Source organism: Cupressus sempervirens, chromosome 3 (assembly GCF_028749045.1).
Source record: "Cupressus sempervirens isolate cs-2001-9-10 chromosome 3, ASM2874904v1, whole genome shotgun sequence".
NCBI classification, from domain to species: Eukaryota; Viridiplantae; Streptophyta; class Pinopsida; order Cupressales; family Cupressaceae; genus Cupressus; species Cupressus sempervirens.
This window is the reverse complement of record NC_143120.1, coordinates 713,649,656-713,670,426: the sequence shown is the minus strand read 5'-3', so window position 1 is coordinate 713,670,426 and position 20,771 is coordinate 713,649,656. Positions and strand designations below refer to the sequence as shown.

The 20,771-nt window shown below is 33.7% G+C and overlaps 1 protein-coding gene across 1 annotated transcript in view; it reads right to left on the bottom strand.

Moving 5' to 3' along the window:
* LOC149568753 (GroES-like zinc-binding alcohol dehydrogenase family protein) overlaps positions 1 to 17,071 on the bottom strand; it is a 70,683-nt gene extending 53,612 nt beyond the window's left edge. Inside the window, exons 1-4 of the mRNA XM_089821653.1 lie at positions 16,725 to 17,071; positions 3,840 to 3,975; positions 3,497 to 3,566; positions 3,253 to 3,346 (exon numbers count right to left, since the gene is read on the bottom strand). Coding sequence (XP_089677779.1) covers positions 3,253 to 3,346; positions 3,497 to 3,566; positions 3,840 to 3,975; positions 16,725 to 16,962 — 538 coding nt within the window. The 5' untranslated portion in view covers positions 16,963 to 17,071. The remainder of the gene's footprint in view (positions 1 to 3,252; positions 3,347 to 3,496; positions 3,567 to 3,839; positions 3,976 to 16,724) is intronic.
* Positions 17,072 to 20,771: the final 3,700 nt, after the last annotated feature.

Below are 20,771 nucleotides of genomic sequence, written 5' to 3'. Positions count from 1 at the left end.
CGTTTTCAAGGGCTAAGTATGTGCTCGGCTTTACTAATGACTTCTCCAAGCCTACATGGTTGTACATTTTGAAGTACAAGGATGAGGTTCTTCATTGTTTCATGACCTTCCTCGCATTTGTGGAGAAGTTGTCACCCTTAATTAGTTCTCCCAATCTTCCTCATGCTTATTAGACTCTTGCCAAGCTAATGAATTGCTATAGTAGACATTTGACAAACCAAAACCAGAAATTTCTTCATACCTTCCAATGTTGTCATCATAGGAGCCATTAGTTTCATAAGCTTCACCAAATTAATGTCAAATTGTCACCATCATTGCTGCTGTGATATTCTCATCATTTTTACCTATAAATCCTTCATTAAAATTATTTTGGAACTTATTATGCATACCTTTAGAAATAATGCATTTTATTGTACCTTGGGCCCTTCTTCCACTTCATGTATTCTATTTTTTCTTCATACTCTCCCATCACAATCGCTTTTCATTGAAGTTCTGAACCTTGTATCCTACAAGCTTGCTTTACAAGGTCCATGTTAGCAACAACCTTTTTATTATCTTTTAGTAGGGCTCTCTTGCGTGAGTGGCTATCAATTTAAATTCCTTGGTGTTTTTAAGCCATTCATCACACATTTTAAGGTTCCTTATTACATCTTGTTTGCATGTTTATAATGTGATTAATTTCTTTCCTACTTCAGGGTTCCCATTTTGTTGCTTTTGTAAATGAAGGCAGTTCACTAATTAGCACAGATGAAACATGAAAGTCAACCAATTTTGGTTTCTACCTGATCTCCTCTAACTTCTCCTTTTCCTTGAACGATGACCCTTCAACTTTATTTTCAACTGATAAATAGGGTTTCAACAACTCAAGATGCTCTAACAACCAACTTAGAGTCTTCTGATATCCTTGAAAAGCTTTCAAGGACCCGGTCATGGGTTCCTAATTTGTAATTATCTTTGAATATAAACCAGCAATTTGTTGAAACTAACGTGAATAAATGCTGGTCATGCATTGGAAGCAATATGAAAATGTTGTTTTCCTTGTCAACCCCTCAAGCTAGTAGGATGCACAGCTCTGACACCAGAGTAATATCCCCAAACAGGTATAAAAGGAAAATAACAATATTCCCAAAACTATGGCACAAAAATTTGAGTCTTTATTTGCATATAAAAATTTAACAATAGACCCAGATTTATAATCAGATTACATGACTGAGTTTTCCATTAAAAGGATAAATTGTTGTGTTATACTGACCCTAGAAAAAGCACATTAAATTCCTCTATATCTGCCCAAAAATTCCAAAAATAAAAACAATGGCTTTTCTCCAAGGTTGCACGGGTACGTGGGTACGGGAACGGGTACGGGTACGCATATTTTTCAAAATAGGGGACGGGGGTACGTGTGTATGCCTATTTTTTCTATATAATTAATATTTTATAGAAAATATAAAAATCAAAATATATGTCATGAGTCATGACATTGAGCATTCAAAACAAGAAATTTGAAATATATATATATATATATATATATATATATATATATATATATGCTATTGCTGAATGTTTAATGTTTAAAGTATTTTTCATAATAGGGGACGGAGGTACTTGGGTATGTCAAACTTATTTAAAAATTATACCTTTATATTTATAAAACATCTGAAATTATGAGTCATGACAATGGTTTTTCAAAACAAGAACAGTGATAAAGTTTGCAAATGTAATGTATTGTTTTCAGTTTCAGATTTGCTATATGTTTGAAATAATAATACATGATAAATGCTTAGATGCATAACAAAGAAGGCAGACTTTAAACATGAACAAGAGGATCCTAAATCATATAACAATGACATATTGCAAATGATAAACTTATGACTTGAACAGTGATAAAGTTTATTGTTAATGAGTATCAAAGTTTCAAACTGATTTGGTATTGAATTACGTTTGATAAACAACAAGCTAATACAAAAATTTTTTAAAAAAAAAAAAATCAGAATCTTAATCAAGGTCCTTAGCTATAATGCTCTCCACCGAGTACCCGGTACGTGGGATACGTGTACCCGGTACTTGGGTACGTGGGTACGAGTACCAAGGGTGTGGGTACGAGTACCCATGCAACCTTGCTTTTCTCTTATATTTCTGAGATATAGATGATTAAAATACACAAATTTAGATATAACTGCCTCAAAATTTATCTTCAAGCCCTAGTTTTTTTAGAAAAGAGTTCAAATCCTAGTTAACCTTGTCAAACTTCCAATAAAGCAATGCTAGTTCTGATAAACTTGTCATTTTTGTTGTCAATGAACTTGTCCTTTTAATTGTTGTCCTCGATGATGCTTAGATATACAAAAACACATTGTTGAAGGCTATCGAAACCTGAACCCATAGAATTTCAATTCCAAATCAGCCTCCAAACAATAATTAATTGACCCACCACTAAACTTTATGATTTAGCAATAAAATAATTAATTTTTTAATCAAAATAAATTTACTCCAACGATTGCACGAGTACCTTTGTCTCGTAATCAAACCCTTAACCCTTGCAAATTTGTCTCTGATGGAGACTTCACAAATCTGACACAAGTGGGAACTCCATTGAGGATCCACCTTTAGAAAGGGTTAGGTTTTCCTCCAACCATAGTTGATCTACTCAGCTTCTCATAATTCATCATTTAAATTCTTCACATCAAATCCATAAAGCGTGCTTACTACAGCCCAGCAAGCCTCCTTGTATGGAACTCCAACCTCTATCTAGAAGGTTAACCCACATTTCATTTTTACAATGCCTTATTAAATATTTTCCACAACTGAGAACTTTATTGAATAAAGTTTCTAATTATTACTTTATTATTTTCACTTTATTTTTTAATTAAGTTGATCAACTAAAGTCATCTCTTTTCAAATAATATTAATTTTTTGACTGCTTAGTTAATTAATTTAATTAAGTCACTTTAAAATTACTTAGGAACAATACATTAGAGATGGTTTCTAGTTGGTTCAGTTAATTAGTTATTATTTTAGCTTTCAGCTCTGTGTTGGAAACATTACCTAAGCTGCTGCATAATTGCTTAAAAAAATCTCAACAATTTATAATTAAAAAATATTTTAAAGATGCATCAATGATCTTTGTGTAGACAATATTAGCTTCTAGAAATAATGGAAACCAATAAAGCATCAAAAAATAAAATTGAAATTCTTATATTTCAAGTTTTGTTCATAAGTTCAAATCCATCAAAAAAGAGACAAATTGTCAAATACCATTGCTGCGAAGAAATAGGCGAGTTTCACCATCATATAGTGTTCCTTTAGCTCTGTTGTAATCAAAAAATGGTTCACAGAGATCTTCTTGTCCCTGGAATTTATGTAATTAATTAATGTGCTTTATTTTTTGGCAATCTAAAACATTTAAGCTCCATAAGCTATGAAGATAAATTAAACAGCTAAAGGATGTAGCAAATAAGCAAAAAAAAATTATTTTAACTTGCTTGAGCCAAAACATCACCTTCACACAATAAAAGCAGTTTCCACAAGGCATTATAAAAGCTCCTACAACGTGAGACCCAATGGGAAATCTGCATGGTGTTAAAAACTCATTTGATTTTCCTTCAAACTGTATTTATATATTAGAAAAAGGCAAATGCTTAAGAGATAAATTTTCTGTGATTACCTTAACCAAGTCAAGAGGGTGAAAAAAATATGAACATAAAATAACAGAACTCAAGGTTATACCTAATTAAGATACTGTCGAAGAACAATGCCTGATGTACTAAATGTCAAAAAAAATTATTGCTGACCATATTTATACTTAGCAAACTAAGCTATGTGCCAAAATGCTTGTTACAAACCTTTTAAGCGTAACAGAATCGGTATGTGCTCCATGCTCAACTACCTCTCCTGTTATTTCGTGGCCCACAACACAAGGCCTTGCAAAAGCCAAGTCTCCCTTCATGACATGAAGATCAGAATGGCACACCCCACAAGCTGTGAGAAAATACAGATCGGAAATTAGAAATGTTTGCTAAAACTGGGTACAGCAGGTTATTACTCTCCTTTGACCACTATATTCTACCAAAGACCATTCAAACTAAAAAATTACTAATAGCCATTACTGATTTTATAAAATCTTCACCCTAAAAATTCAACATTTGTTTAAATAAATTATAATTCCATAGAATTAGTGATTGTAATTATAATATTTCTCAGAAGACCAAACAATATGATTTACGAAGTTCAATTTTATAGTTTGAGATTAAAGTATTTTAAAAAGGACATTATCAACTTTGTTCACATGTTGACCTAGACAACTTGGTTCAGAATCTCTTGTTGTGATTCTGAATTCAATAAAAACTTCTAGAGAAAACTTTGGTAACTAATTAATAAGACTAAGAGATCTATGTTTTTTCATCCAAAAGTAAAGCTCAATCTGTACATATGGGAAGAACCTTAGCTTAAAAAACATGAATAGCTATACCCTAGATAACTGTACCATCACCTACCGCTCACATATACTAGCTCTATTCCTAAAGATATGAGCATTTGTAAAGAATGAAAGTTTACTGCACATATGCGGTATATATATATAGAAACAGTCTGACGGAGATTCCTCTTTAAACAAAGACTGGGCATTATAATAATCAGAACTAGGTTCTTGTATCTCTTAAGCGGATGATCATGTTAGTGACTCCTCATCTTTGAGAAATGCTCAATTTAAACAAAGACTAAGCACCAATATAATTAGAACTAGCTTTCTTATACCTCTTAAGCAGATAAGGAGAATAAGGGAGAACTGGGAATAGTCGGAAATTCCCAACACTCCTGGAACCAATCCCAACACTGACATATTGCCTAGTCAGAGCTTTCCATTCAGCTAGGTGCTCTGCCTAACTGTAAGTCTTGAAGACACTACAAAACTTGTGACCCATTAGAAACCATGCAAACAGTTTCGAAAAAAACACTTCATTCGAATGTTATAGAAGAAAAACAAGAGAATAAAGCTTACACACCATTGGGAACCTGTCAGCACTAGCAATGGATAAAGGAACAGTCAAGGGTCCGAGGGGTTCCCGAAACTCCCCAAACCTCTAACTAGTTTCTAAGAGGCCAAACTTTCCACATGGCATATAACTAGCACAAACACAGTAGCCAACTTCCTGATGAAGATCATAGTACTCAGTGCTCAAGTTGCAGCTACTGGGACTAAGAAAAAGGAAGAAGAGTTAACTCCCACAGCCTTTAATAGTATATATCCATCTTAGGAAGTAATGTGTCCACCTCCCAATTTTGAGAAGTTTTGGGATGATTTTATCCAACAAGATACTAAACTAGAGATTGTTTAATATTTCAATTAGAGAAAAATAGGGCAAAACCTACTCCTCATTGGGAAGATGAAGACAACACATAGAAAAGGTCAAAAGGTCAAGGAAGAAAAATCAAGTTCTTCGGACCAAAAGAAACACTCGAGTCATGCAAAGGTGTTTCAACATTCAAGGGCCACGAGATAGGCCACCATGCATCTCAAATTCTCAATGTCTCAAGAAGAAGAAAATTAGGTAGCAATGGCATATAGGTTGAGCTTGGTGACGACGCTACTTATCCTATTACAAGGACTAGAACTATCTCCTTTTGTATTCTTTCAGCTCAGATTATTGAGCTAGATGATGTCTTGTACGTTCTTAGTTCAACAAGGAGTCTGCTTCTAGTTTCCTGCAAGAACTGCATGTATCATTAAGTTTGATGGTGAGAAAATGCTTATGGAAAACACAGCCCTAAACTCTGTCAGGTTTTGGAAAAAGAAGTTCAAGATGGTCGCATTTAAAAGGTATGGACTCACTGATTAGTTCCATGCATGCAACTAATAGGACTATTTAAGAGAGATAGAACAAATGTGTTGTTGAAGGATTCTCTCAAAAAGAGGGAGTTGAAATTGGTAAGACTTGCTTTAGTTGCTAGAGGATTTTTTAGGAAGGGGTTCATTCTGTTGAGATTTTTCCTCAAATGAGCAAGTTGCATACATTTGTGGACAAAGCCCTTGCCAAAAGGGAAGTTTGAAATACTAGGAGAGAGGATGAGGTTGATAGAGAACACCTTCCTTGTAAGGAGGAAGTGTGAGAATCTATGTTCTTTGCTTAGTAATTGTTATGGGTACAGATGAAACTGCTAAAAAACTAACTAAAACAATTCAAATTTTAAATATTTTTGGCAGGTTTTTCTAGGTACAAAAAAGCATATCAGGCTTTTCAAGTACACATAATTTCTAAGTTTTGATATACTTATTGTAGTCTTTTTTTTGTCCTATTAATTAGTGCAAGGTTAAATAATATTTAGACACTTATTTTTCTGGAAAGTTTTGTTTTTTGTTGAGCATTTTGTTCTTCTTTTTGAGTTTGCAATTCCTATTTTAAGTTATTTTTTATAATTTATTATGGAAGTTGGCACTTAAAGCAATCTAAAACTAAACAGATTGTGTGTGTAGTTTTAAATGTTATTATGGGGCAGTTGAATATTTTCAAGTCAGGTGTTTCAAGCAAACTGATTGTGTGACAGTGTGCACATTGTTCATGAGTTATTTATTAACAATGTTCTAAAGGGACATGCTGTCCCCTCAATCATAAACTTTTCAAGAAATGCAATGTGGAAGACAATCACCAACATTCCTCCACTAAGGAAAAACATTCTCAAAATGTTCCCCTCGTAGAGGAAACATTTTACATACTTTGAATGGGGGCATTAACGGGATACAATGGGATCCTCAAGTTGTAGAGGGGATGTTTCTAGGACACCATCTCCAAAGACAATATTGAGGGGCAATGATAAAGAGTCCCTCGGGTAGCACAAAGACTTCATGCAGACCCTTGAGCATCACCAAGACTACCTAGAACAATAATATAAGAGTTTTTTAAGGCATTTTTATAAATATAATAAACTAATCCTAACATTAGAATGCTAATGGGCCCCACCCACGCACTAAAACCTAAAAAAGAATATAAATATGCATGCCCACCTTCAATCCAAATCACAACCAACACTTTGTAGTTTATAAAGGGGGGCCTAATTAAAGACAGCCCTTCCTAGCATCTCCTCACAACAAAAACATCATACACCAAGTGGAAGCCACAAACAATTTTACTTTCATTATGTTTAATACACTCTGCCTATACAGGCTGCCAAAGGTTGAATTAGAAGCCCAACTCACTGCCTACATTTGCAACTATGGCTTACAACAATCAAAAAAATCCCAGCACCATAGAGCTTCCGAAGTCCTTCATACAGACTCAGCTCAGCCCACCATAGTATCCTCCAAAATCTGTATACGGACCTTTGCATCCAGGGAAATTTGTACACAGACCCCTTGCATGCAGGCCCCTCAATGAGTGCACTTTAGACTATCTCCCACAGAGTCTAAATCCTTCCTTCCAACACTCTCTCCTTCTTTCCTCAAAAATAATCATATTCCTTTTCATGTTCTACACTTTTTCTAACCCTTCTTGTCATCCACTTATCTGCACAAGAAGTCACCCAATAACTGTCCAGCCACTTCTTTGCCTCCATTTGTTCTATTCTGCTTCTAAACCACCTTAGATAACTACCAAATTATCATTACAATCAACAACAAACTCATAACAATGGACATTATTATAAGCAAAATGTATGCCCAAAAGGAATACACACAATCACATGCAATAGTAATGAAAAACCACAGTAAAAGAAAAAGGAACATTTGCCATGCTAACAATTTAAAACCTAATTATGCCAAAAACATGAAGAAAATGCAGTACCTCAAACTAAAGACCAGTGGCCACCAAGATGAAAACTGCACATCCTAGAATGAAGACAACTGGCCACCAAAAGTTAGTTTGCTAAATGTTCCACCCCAAACACTACCAAGAAGAGAATGCAATCAAAATCCGCCAAGCAAGAGCCAGAAAATGAGTCAAGTAGACAGAAGACAGTTGTCCATTATAGTCCACTTATCACTTTTAACTTTACCAACTATCAAATTCACCTTGCTGTTGAAGTCATCCTATATGATGTTGAAGTTGTTGGCATGTACGTTTTCTCAATTGCTACTAAAGTGGATCACCCTACTTAGGAATTCGCACACAAATTTGGCACCAAAGATGGCAATATTGCCAAAATGAACCAAGCTAATAATATTGGAGACGCAGCCATGTTTTATTTCACTGTTGAAATCAGATGAAACTTCCTGTAATGTCCCCTTTTTGATATTTCTGATTTTTGCCCTAAAAGAACAATCCTTATTCAAAATGATAATGGCTTTGTCTAAAATTATAAATTTATTATCATGTTCAGATTCGTGACATAATTCTCAAAACAAATCACAACTTGATTTTTTGCTGTATTCTCCTTCAAACTGTGATGATTTCCTCATGCACATCTACTTTGAAAGTGCTTTCAGATCTGCCTGAATCAGTGGTATTTGTCCTTACATAATCCCAAGTTTCCAGGATGCAGCAATGCGGATACGGGTTTCTGGTATGGTTTTTTTTTTTTGCCATTTTAGGAGATAGAGAGGATGGCAATGGGGATGGCTATACAAAAAATATAGGGAAAATTTTATATTTTCATATGAAAACATGAATAAAGCATGCTTATATTATATTATAGAACCTTAGCATATAATGCTTGTGTTAAAAAAATTAATTGATAGTTCACATGAGAGTTGAAGTCAAACAAATTATCAAAACTCGAAGACTGTAAGGGCACACATTTCTCAGTTTCCAAATTTCCATGACAGGTCAAATTATGTTGGGGACGTATGCCTGGGTAACAATGTTTGTATCCCTAACTCAGCAATAAAAAATTAAGGGTTTTTTCCCTTAACTTGATTGACAGAATAATTAATTGCTGTATTGAATGAAGATTGTATATATACCACAGTTCCTAGACTCAGACTCATTGCAGACTCGACAAGGCTGACTCAACTCAGGACTCTGAAAAAAAATCTGCAGGTCTCAGCAAAAACTAATTTTTTTGAGGATTTTTGCCTAGGCCGAGTTTCTAGAGTGACAGGTCACTGGGACTCGGCTAGGGTAACTCGACTCGGGACTCACCAGGACTCAAAGAGTCTTAGAGGGTCAGGGAACCATGATAAATATACGCAATCTTCTTAATGGATGGTGCATTAACAGTCTGCTGATTACTGCTTGTAGATCTGCCTATTTGATCTACTCTCCTATTATGTCCCCTCCTAATTGCATTGGTCCTCCTACTTATATCTTTAAATGATAAGGAGACGCACCCCTACACGTAACAAGGGGCGTCCCCTTCAAAGTTAATTGCTACTTACTATGGTTGGCCCTTATCAAAATAACTGCTGCCCTTCATTATGGTGGTCAGCTCCATTTATGTAATGAAATGCTGTTATTTTTCCTTCAGTCAACCTCCTCATTCAATTATTTTCTTCCTGAGCATTGTCGGGCCTTGTAAAACAATATTATTTTAATTTATTTTAAATATCAAACAGGTCAACCCTCATTTAATATTATCTCCTTAGTTTAGTATAATAGAGGCAACAGTCTGATTTATGGGCATTACATTTTCACCTCAAAATTCATCCATGCATGTTGAAATTGTTGAAGATTGTAGCTGCATCTTTATCTCTGATTTTATGAAATAGAATTATGGCAGTTATGATCGTTATGGTCATCTTCAGCCGAAGAAGACATTTGTAATAATATTTGAGATAATATTTAATAACATGTGTCATGCAAAGAGGCATGCCTATGAAAATATTAAGTGTTGAATATTTGGAGATATGAAGAGTCTTGTATTGGGAATTTCAAGAGACCTCCGTGTGTAATATGAAGAGCCCCATTAATGTATTGTAAGGCAATCCAGTGAAAGCTTTGTACTTGAATATTTCTTTATCAATAAAAGATGTATTTTGCTGGTGTGGCTGGGATTTTCCCTCTAGTTGGAGGGGTTTTCCAAGATCAATGTCTTGAGTCTTTTGTGTATTGTTTATGCTCTTCTTTATTTATGTTTATCTTTATTTCTGGGCAAAATCATTAACATAGTATCAGAGATAACAGCAACATAGGAATGTTGAAAATATTTGCAGCAATATAGATCTTCGGTCGTTATATTTCTGCTCAGTCATCTTTCTGGAGTTCTTGTTCATTCCTCATTAGCATTTGAAAGCTAGCGGACAAAGATCTTGCCCACAGAAAAAATCTTTGTCTATAGCTTGGGCTAGGAAGCCACATCTGATATCATGAAAGAAGCCTTTGTCGAACATGTCGAGATCGAGGACGGAAATCTAAAGGCCACGACTTTGTTGCCTTCATGCTTATGGATGTTGCATAGAAGTCTTTGAAGGAGTCTAACAAGAAAACCATTACCATGCATTACAAATCCTTCATGTTGCTCCAGGTACACTTACTCTTCTATTGTGACATTAAGAAAAGCAGTCTTCACATCCATTTGGTGAATTCTCCATCCTTTTGATGCGGCAATAGCAATCACATCCCTAATAGAGGTATATCAAGCAACTAGAGCATATGTTTCTTCATAATCAATTCTCTCCTTTTGAGAAAAGCCTCTAGAAACAAACCTTGCTTTATACTTTTCAAGACTCCCATCTGCAGTATGTTTGATTTTAAAGAGTGGTTTAGATGAAATCACTAATTTGTCTTTCGGTCTAGGTACAATGTCCAAACTTCGTTCTTAAAAATAGATCGGTATTTCTTTGTCAAGGCATCTTTCCAAACCTGATGTTTGAAGGCTTCCTCATCACTAGAAGGTTTTTTTTATGATTTCACGCATAAGTGCGACATAGCTGGAATATCTATTAGGTATTTTTCTTTCCTTGAAGGTTTCTTTTGGAGCTGCATAATTTTCAACCTCTTTAATCATTTTCCTTGCCCACAAAGGTCTTCTTCAAATCATAGTAGTGTCACTAGGTTCATCAACAGAATCCTTAGGTTCATGGGTCTTCCTCTCTGAATCTCACAAGCATGATCCTCTTTCACATTTTGAGGAGACTTGTGTTCTTCAATATCTATTTCATTAACGTCTTTGGATCTTTTGAATGCAATGTCTTCTTCAAAGATTACATCCCTGCTTAGCTCAATTCATTTTTGTCCAAGGATATAAACTCTATAGGCTTTAGATGTTCATTGTAGCCAACAAATATTCCCTTTTTCCCTGAGGGTTCTAGTTTAGATCTCTTCTCTTTGGGTATGTGAATGTAAACAAGACAACCAAAGATTCTCAAATGGCCTATGTCAAGTTTTATCCCTATAAATGCTTATTTGGGAATTTTGTTATCCAAAAGGGAGTGAGGACATCTATTTTGAATATAAACAGTAGTACTAAAGGCTTCATCCCAGAAAGAGGTATTACAGTTTTGGTCATGCATCATGGCTTTGGTTGCTTCTACAATAGTCTTGTTTTTTTTTCTTTATGCCGCGCCATATTGTTGAGGGTTGTAAGAGACGGTAAACTCCCTCTTAATCACAACATTATTACAAAAGGTTTTGAAGTCATCAAAGATCTATTCCCCCCCCCCATTATTTGATCTTAGGGTTTTGATTCTTTTACCTGACATGTTTTCTACTAGAGCCTTGAAATCCTTAAACTTCATAAGGACTTTATCAAACTCTGTACATTTCAAAAAGTATATCCATGTTTTCCTAGAATAGTCAATTACAAAAATAACATGCTACAAAAATCCTTCTAAAGAGCTTACTATCATAGGTCCACCTAAGTCTGAATAAATAAGCTCTAATATATTTTTAGATTTACTTTCACTACTATGAAAGGTGCCTTTAGTGTTCTTCCCCAAGGCACACCTTTTGCAGGTTCATGTTCTTGATTACGTTTAGGTATTCCTGTCAACATTTTTCTATTGAAGGTAGAGCACGAAAGTGGAGATGCCCTAATCTTCTATGCCAAATCTCACATGTATTTGAAGGTTCATGAATTTGGGCTTGAGAAGGAGAAGTGCAAATCTTGTATACACATCCATGTCAAACTCCTACAGTGTGAACTTTCTTGATGTTTGAATTCTTAGACCATGGTATCCATTGTCTTCAAGGACTGAAATGGAAACCAAATTACACTTCATACCTGGTACAAATACTACACTTGTCAGTCGAAGAGAGATGCTTGATTTTAGTTAAATAGTGCAAGTCTCGATTCCTTTCATAGGATCAGCAATGGTGACTTCCTCATCTAAATTTTTGACCAAGGTATCTAGGTGGTCTTTGAATCCTATAATGTGATGAGATGCTCCACTATTTATGACCCAAGTATTAAGGCTGGTAGATAACTGACTTGACAGGGCTGAAGAAATACAAGCTTTTCAGAGTCCTTATTTGAGCTTGTCTTCCTAACTTCAGCAATGGAGGCTTGAGGTTTAGGCCTATCTAGACACTTCATTGTGAGGTGACAATATTTGTCACATTGCATTGTACTTTAGACATGTCCCTCCTCTTGCTTTTAAAGTTTCCTTTCTTCCCTTTCTTGTGAAAATGAGAATTTAGAGCTTGAATATCTTCATTAGAGGAGTTTAAACCAATTCCTCTAGTGATCAGCCTTGACTCTTCTTGAATGTAGTCGATTTTTAAACAATCAATATAAGGACATTTAGATCAAGCACTTATCCCTTGAATGAATGTTTCCCAAGAAGTAGGAAGTCCGTTGAGAGCTAGCATGATTAACTCCTTGCTATCAATTGTGTGGCCAATGGTGGATAGCTGATCTCTTAACTATATTATCCTCATAAAGTAAGACGTGATAGTTTCTCCCTTGTTCATCTTGGCATGGTGGAGTAGTTGTTTAAGAGCAAGAGCCTTGCTTGTGTTATTTATTTCATACATGTTCTCTAAGGTTGTGAACAATACATATGCTGTATCTAATTTGGAGATAATTGGAACTATGTGGTCCTTCACTGCATCCACTAACATCTTCATGGCCTTGTTGTTATTTCTCATCCATACGAGTTTTGCATTGTCTTCATTGGGTACAGGTATTACCTTCTCTAGAAATGTGTTCAATTTATGTTCTCTTAGTGCAAGCATAATTATGAATTTCCAAGATACAAAATTTGCAGCTCCTTCAAGTTGGTCCTCAAATCTAACACCATTCACCATTTTGCTGAATATTAAATTCTAGAGAATTTACTGGTAGTTAGTTTGTCTCTTCTTGTAAATCTAATCGGATCTTTCTTATGCTAACTCTGATACCATGTTAAGTTTTGAACAGATTTGTAGGTTATAGGAATTTTTAAATTTTAATCACTGTTCTCCAGATGTATATGCAGATTCTATAGGATATGTTGATCACAACATCATGATAATAGATTTTGAATATATATCAATACAAACTCAATACGAATTTATATCAATCTACTATCATCTTAATATTAATATCTATCTAATGTTGCTGAGATATGATGAGAAGACGATATCGATCTGAGCAATATGTAAAGTCACTGTTATATTTTAATGAGTTGATACAAAACTATGTAAGCATATGTTATGTCACTGTTGCATCTTGCTTTGCACTTATTGATTTTTATACATTACAAGATATTTGAATCTATCTATCTATCTATCTATATATATACATATACATATACAGATACAGATACGTGTATGTGTATGTGTATGTGTGTGTGGAGACATGTCTCCGATAGAGACATGCCTCTACGTGAACATAAGCATTTATTGATTTATGTACATTACAAGATATTTAAATCTGCCAATATATATGTGTATGTGTGCATGGAGACATGTCTCTACGTAAGACATGTCTCATGATCGATCACTTAAACTGATCTCCATCGATTTACACTTTGATATGTTTGTTGTTTATTCAATATCAATACTCATTATAGATTCATATTATGATTCATGCAAATTCGATACTCATTATAGATTCATATTATGATTACTGGAAATTCAATACTCATTATCGATTGATATTATGATAGATACTTACTATCGATAGCATAATATGATATCAATATTCAATATTGATACCCAGCATTATTTATCATAGAGGTAGATGCTGAGGTAGATGCAAGGTTCATGCCACCATTATTTATCTTGAGTGGACCAAATCTGCCATACTTGGAAGAGACAAGGTTGGATAGAGATTGTGGCAAAGGAGGATCAATATTATGGGGAATAATGCATGGGCTGCTTTCATTGACAACTACATTAGCCATTCACCTCTTGGCCCAAATTTCTAGTTCTTCTACTACTACGAGGAATTACTCTACATACAGCTTGTCCTCTCTATTAAGAGAAATGGCCTTACCTCTAGAAGGGCAAAGAAGCTCATATCTGTTCATAGCAGCTTGCATCAATTGACTATGTTGGTTGGTATTGGTTTGGAGGATCTTGAGCTAATGTGTCCAACAGTTCAATGGTGGGGAGTTTGCCATGACCTTTGCAAATGATGATTAGAGGCAATAAACCAATTGAATTTCAATTTTAAATATCATCATCATATTAACATTTTGAATATAATCGTACACCGATAGTTGCCTTTTTCATTGTTCAATATATTGTGTTGAGTATTATATAGTCTATAGTTTCAATTATTATTTTGCATCCATTTTTTAATAACTAAATTCTAAAGAAATTATTTATATTTGCATTGCCCTCCCCAAATTTAGATCCCTGGTCCCTCTCTCTCTGAAACTAATCCACCATTTCCTCCATTCCGGAACTATGTGTAAGTATATCATTTGTGTTACTATTTTACTATAATCCAAAGTGTAGAGAAATGCTGCAGAAATTCTCTAGGGTAATAAATATATTTTTACCAAATCATAGACTGGTTTTGATTTCAGCTTGTTATTTTAGGGTTCCCTACTTTCAGTTTTCTGTGCATGCAGATTAGGGCACTCCGAAAGCGGGCTTCATTAAAGATCAAGGCTTGTTAAATTTAATCAAAACCTACTACAGAATCTGCATAGCATATGTTGAATTTTAACAAACCAATGCATCAAAGCTGAGTATCCTACTAAGTACAGGTTAGTATTTGAGCTTTGAACCTTGTCAATTGAAAATCATGACAAGTTTCTTTGAAGAGACCAAATTCATCTGCATTTATGCCGAGGGTCATATCACATAAGTCAGGCTTGAGAAGAATTCATGAAATTTAATAGGTTAAATTTGACTTAGTGCTCCAGAAAAACTAGGCCATTAACTTTTGACCAAGAGTTTATTACAAAAAAATATCTAACCTACACTTATTATACAAAATTTCATAAATAGTCTGATTATAATAATAACGGTTAAAATAGTTAAGTGTTCTAATTTACTCAAGGATTTCAAGCAGGGTACTTTTATAGACTATTATTTCCAATACCATAATTTTCATTAAATTTATAAAAATCATATTGTACAAGTGACGAATTCTCCAATTGCCGAATTCTCCAATAAGAATGGTAGAAATACTTATATATAAAATCTGTGTGGAGTTATTTTAAGTTTTATTAACAAGTAGTATGTTCCTCCTCAAATCACAAATATTTGTTATTTCTTACAAGAAAAGATTTGCTTTGTCATTGTAAAGATGTCAAAGACTGAATCCCTTACAGTTCTTCCTCGAATCAAGTTAAATGTATGGCACTAGAGCAAAATAATTCTATCTCCCAATGTTGGAAAATGAAGCGATTGAAAGAGGCCATTGATCTTTTCAAGGTTTATGGTTAATAGCCACCATAGAACTTGAGTTGGATATCCACTAAAGGTCATGATTCGGCACATTGAAACTGGAAAATTCTTGTGAAAATTAGAAACTAAAAAGAAATATTTTAAGATAAACGCGTAAATTAAAAGTATAAGTACAGAAATAGAGGATGAAACACACTAGATTTTAAATTGTCTGCTTTACAACAATATGAAACTCAGTTATACAAACATTGCAATCATAAATTAGTACATAAAATTTTTAATTAAGAGAACCAAATAAAAGTCCTATAAAACTTAAAAATCATAGAAAGAAATGTCCAGCAAGCCCGACTATGTAATCAAGATGGAGTGTTACTACAAAATGAATTATGTTAAAATCCTCAAAGAATCCCTAGACATGCTCTTGTGTTGGTGTCTTTCACTATTACTTATTTAGCGATTTGGACCATAGTGTCCTAATGTCCTTACTAGGCTCTAGCATAAATATAAACAAAAACTATTCTTTTATATCTACAAAGATATACTTTGATGGTTCTTACAGATTAATTTTGCAAGGGCATTGGAAAATAACTTGGACTTCATAACACGTTTCAGATTCTGCTAAAGAGATAATAAAGAGCTGAAACCAGGTAGCCCGATCGAAAAAATGAGGCCAGGGGTAAGTCCTAGATGAGGTTGACAATGGAAGCATCCCTTGTTCTTGACAGAAAGAGCATGTGGATAACATAATTTACAAAATCTGATAAATAAAAAACAAGAAACCAAAATAGGGGGAAAAATAATCGGCTTTGTGAGTTACATATAGCCTGAAACCAGGAAGATGCGAAAATTGCTCTTATGCGAAACTGTACTATTAATACCAATAATCTAAAATGCAATTGAAAATCTGCGTTATCATGCCATTTATATTTCATTACTGATATAACCAGGGAAAATGCTTAAAATTTAAAAAGATCGGCGGAATTCGATTTGGGATTGAAGAGAATGGTCTCCATAAATTAACAAATTAATAATCCGTCAGACATAGAACTTAAGAGAAATTAAAATACTGATAAATACCTTTAGTTTTTATAAGAAGTTCCCCTGTCTTGGGGCGGGGCATGTGTAAATCTTCAAATGTCAAGGGCTTTCCAGGCTCCCAAAACACGGCAGCCTTCATGCTCGAAGGCCCGTTCCCCAAGTGGTACCCGCTCACTTCCCCTGCATTCTGCGCCACGCTTGACAGGAATCGATCGCTTGACCAATTCCCACTCAATGTTCTTCGTAAAGCAGGTACAAACCGCGAGAAATTTGCCATTCTGTAACTCAGTGCAGGTGGTACGATCGATCCACGGCACCACTACAATTTGCTTGTGCGATGGAATCCTGCTCCTCTTGCCTGGATTTCAAGTACGACCAGCATATATGAAAACAACTGATATTCATCTGCGATATATAGAGAGGGATATGGGTCCCAGATAATCTAGTTTTCTATTCGATAGAATGGTGGCCCACTTCCATAAAATTCAGTGTAGTGGATAAACATGGTCAATATTTTAATCGGTACATATGGTTTTTTTATAACGGCTAAATTGTTTTCATCTACATTTTGGTAAAAAAATTGATTGTCAATTTAAATATTCTATAAATTGGAAATAATAATATTATTTAGTAATACATGTAAAATTGAATAATTTATAATAATAAATTAGTTCTATATACCAAAATTTTAAAAAAGCATAATTTTTTAAGATTTATTATATTTTATTTTAACAAGATTCTAAATTAATATAAATATACATTCGCCAAAATAAAAACATACTAAAAAGAAAGAAAATAAAATAGAAACATCTATAAAATATATATGTATGTATATGTATGTATATATATGTATATATATGTATGGTTTGATGGGCAGTTTTCTTAGAGAACCGTCAATATAACAAGTAAATTTTTTTACTAAATCGTCAATACTTGTTATAAGTAAGTTATTATTATATTCAATATTATACATAAATGTGATTTTATAATATATACATATATATATGTGTGTGTATATGTATATGTATATGTATATATAGATAAGTTATTATTATATTCAATATTATACATAAATGTGATTTTATAATATATATATATACATATATATGTGTGTGTGTGTGTGTGTGTGTGTGTGTGTGTGTGTGTGTATATATAAGTAAGTTATTATTATATTCAATATTATACATAAATGTGATTTTATTTTATATATATATATATATATATATGTGTGTGTGTGTGTGTGTGTGTGTGTATGTGTATGTGTATGTGTATGTGTATGTGTATGTATATACACACACATATACATACATACATATATGTATGTATATGTGTATATACATGTATATAGATATATAGACACATATACATACATATATGTATGTATGTATATGTGTACATATATGTATATGTATATACATGTATATACACATATAGATACATATATGTGATTTTATAATATATATATATACATGTATGTATCTATATGTGTATATACATGTATATACATATACATATATGTACACATATACATACATACATATATGTATGTATATGTGTATATATATCTATATACATGTATATACACATATACATACATATATGTATGTATATGTGTATGTATGTGTGTATATATATGTATACAAACAAACATACATACATATATATGTATGTATATGTGTATATATATGTATATATGTATATGTATATGTATATACATATATATACACATATACATACATACATATATGTATGTACACATATAACATACATATATATATAGACATATACATACATATATATGTATGTATGTATATGTGTGTATATATGTATATACATATATACATACACACACATATACATACATACATACATACATGTATATGTGTATACATATATATATATATATATATATATATGTATATATATATATATATATATATATATATATATATATATATATATATATATATATATATATATTATAAAATCACATTTATGTATAATATTGAATATAATAATAACTTACTTATAACAAGTATTGACGATTTAGTAAAAAATTTACTTGTTATATTGACAGTTCTCTAAGAAAATTGTCCATCAAATCATACGGTCTTACATTTTTTTAACCTGTCATATACGATTTAGAAGTGCAAAAATGGTCAATACGACCATCAAATTTCAGGTCTGGGTACAATGTCATCGTTTCTCTCTATAAGCGAATGACTATTTTAGGCTGTGCCCTGCTGGGATTTTTAGAAAGAGTGGCTTTCTTTAAAATAGATGTGGAAATGTTTGAGGATTTTTTTAGTAACACTTTAAAGTAGGTTGTTCTCTGATTTTTGTTATTCAATTTAGTTTAAATATTTAGCATTAAAATTTTGAAATATATGTTAAAATGAGCCAACAAAATAAAACGAAATTAGTGGGATTGGGCAGTCTGAAACTCCATACTTCTGGCTTGTACGGCATTGTTGGCCAGCCCCGTTGCATGTGTTTGTTGTCATGTCATTTTTTCTTGCCTTTTTGGTTTTGCATGTTTTATTGTGTGCTTTAACCCGTGTTTTTTTTTCCTCTCCGTGTGTCCTTCTCTAGTTTTCGTGGGGTTTTTTGCCTGGTTTTTTGGTGCCAATTTGTGTAGGTCATTTGGCCCCACTTTGGCTTGCATTTGTGACGAGGGCTGATGGAAGGTAATGATGTGGCCATGGCAAGTGAACTACCGGGAGATCTTGTGGGAGAAAATGATGAAAAATTGAGAGATACTAATGGTTCAAGTAATGATAAGCTAGAGGTTTATGGTAATGATGGTAAGGAAGGAGTTTGTGATGGTATCATGGATAATGGTGGCTCTAAGAACAGGTGTGAGAAGCCTTTGTATAAAGTTGTTCTTACGAAGAATTTAGTGCCAATATGCCCTGAAACGGCTTGCTTCGAGAGTAGGTTTGAAAGGATTCTTTTTGTGGAGTGTTCAAATGGAAACGGGTGGACCACAACCGATGGAGATAGACAAGATGCAGATACTGGTGATGGAGTCAAGTAGAAACATTAAAAAGGAAATGGTAGGAGCCACTCTAACGGTTTGAAATCCCTAACCTTATCTCCAAATGATGATATGGTTAAAGCTGTTAGAGCAGAACAACGTAGGTTAAGAGACATTGCTATATTCTTTGTTTGTTTAGATGTTAATGCTTTGCCTTCACGTAAGTTTCTTGATGATTGGTTAAATGCTATGTGGGGAAAAAAATTTGGATTGCATGTAAATCTCTGCGGAATGATTCAAAAAGGGCTTTTTGTTATTTTTTAAAAAACCCATAATATGCAAGAAAGAATATTTAAAAAGGGCTTTTGGAATGTAGGGCATTCTCTATTTAGAGCCTATCCTTGGTCTGCTAATGGTAATTTTGATGAAGTTATTAAAAAATCCACCCCGAATTGGGTGGAAATTAGAAATCTGCATGCTGAATTTTGGCTTTTTGTAACACATATTTTGAAGCCCCTCAGGTCAGTTTTGCAAATAGAAGAGTTAAGGGTTACTCTTCCACATTTAAATGTGCATGTTCTTGTGGCTCTCGACCTAGATGTGATTTTTCCTGATGTTATTTCCTTAAATTTAGAAGGAGAATGTTATTCTTGGGAAGTATATTTGTTGGGTAATTCACATGCTTGTTTTCATTGTAAGCTTAATGGGCACTTTAAGAAGAATTGCTTGACCTATAATCTGCACTTTGATAAAACCAAGATGAAAGTAGATAATTCCAAGGAATTTAATCTAGAGAAGGTCAATGTTGCTGAAGTTTCAGATAAGAATGATATTCCCTCTACTCCAAAAGGAAAGGGGGATGGTGGTTTGTCTAACCAGTCCATGTCGACCAATAGCCCGTTTGAAGTTGATTCCTTGGAATGTGGGGTGTTTGTCTCTTTGGATAATCTTTTGTATGATAAGGACTTTGAGGTGATCCCGGTTGGTCAAGTCGGACAAATTCCTAGTGAGTCTTACCCCGTGGCCCAAACTATATTAACTGAAGTAGTGGCTATGGCTAGGAGTGATGAGATCCCCACTAGATTGAATGCTTAGCAGCTTGCTCTTAG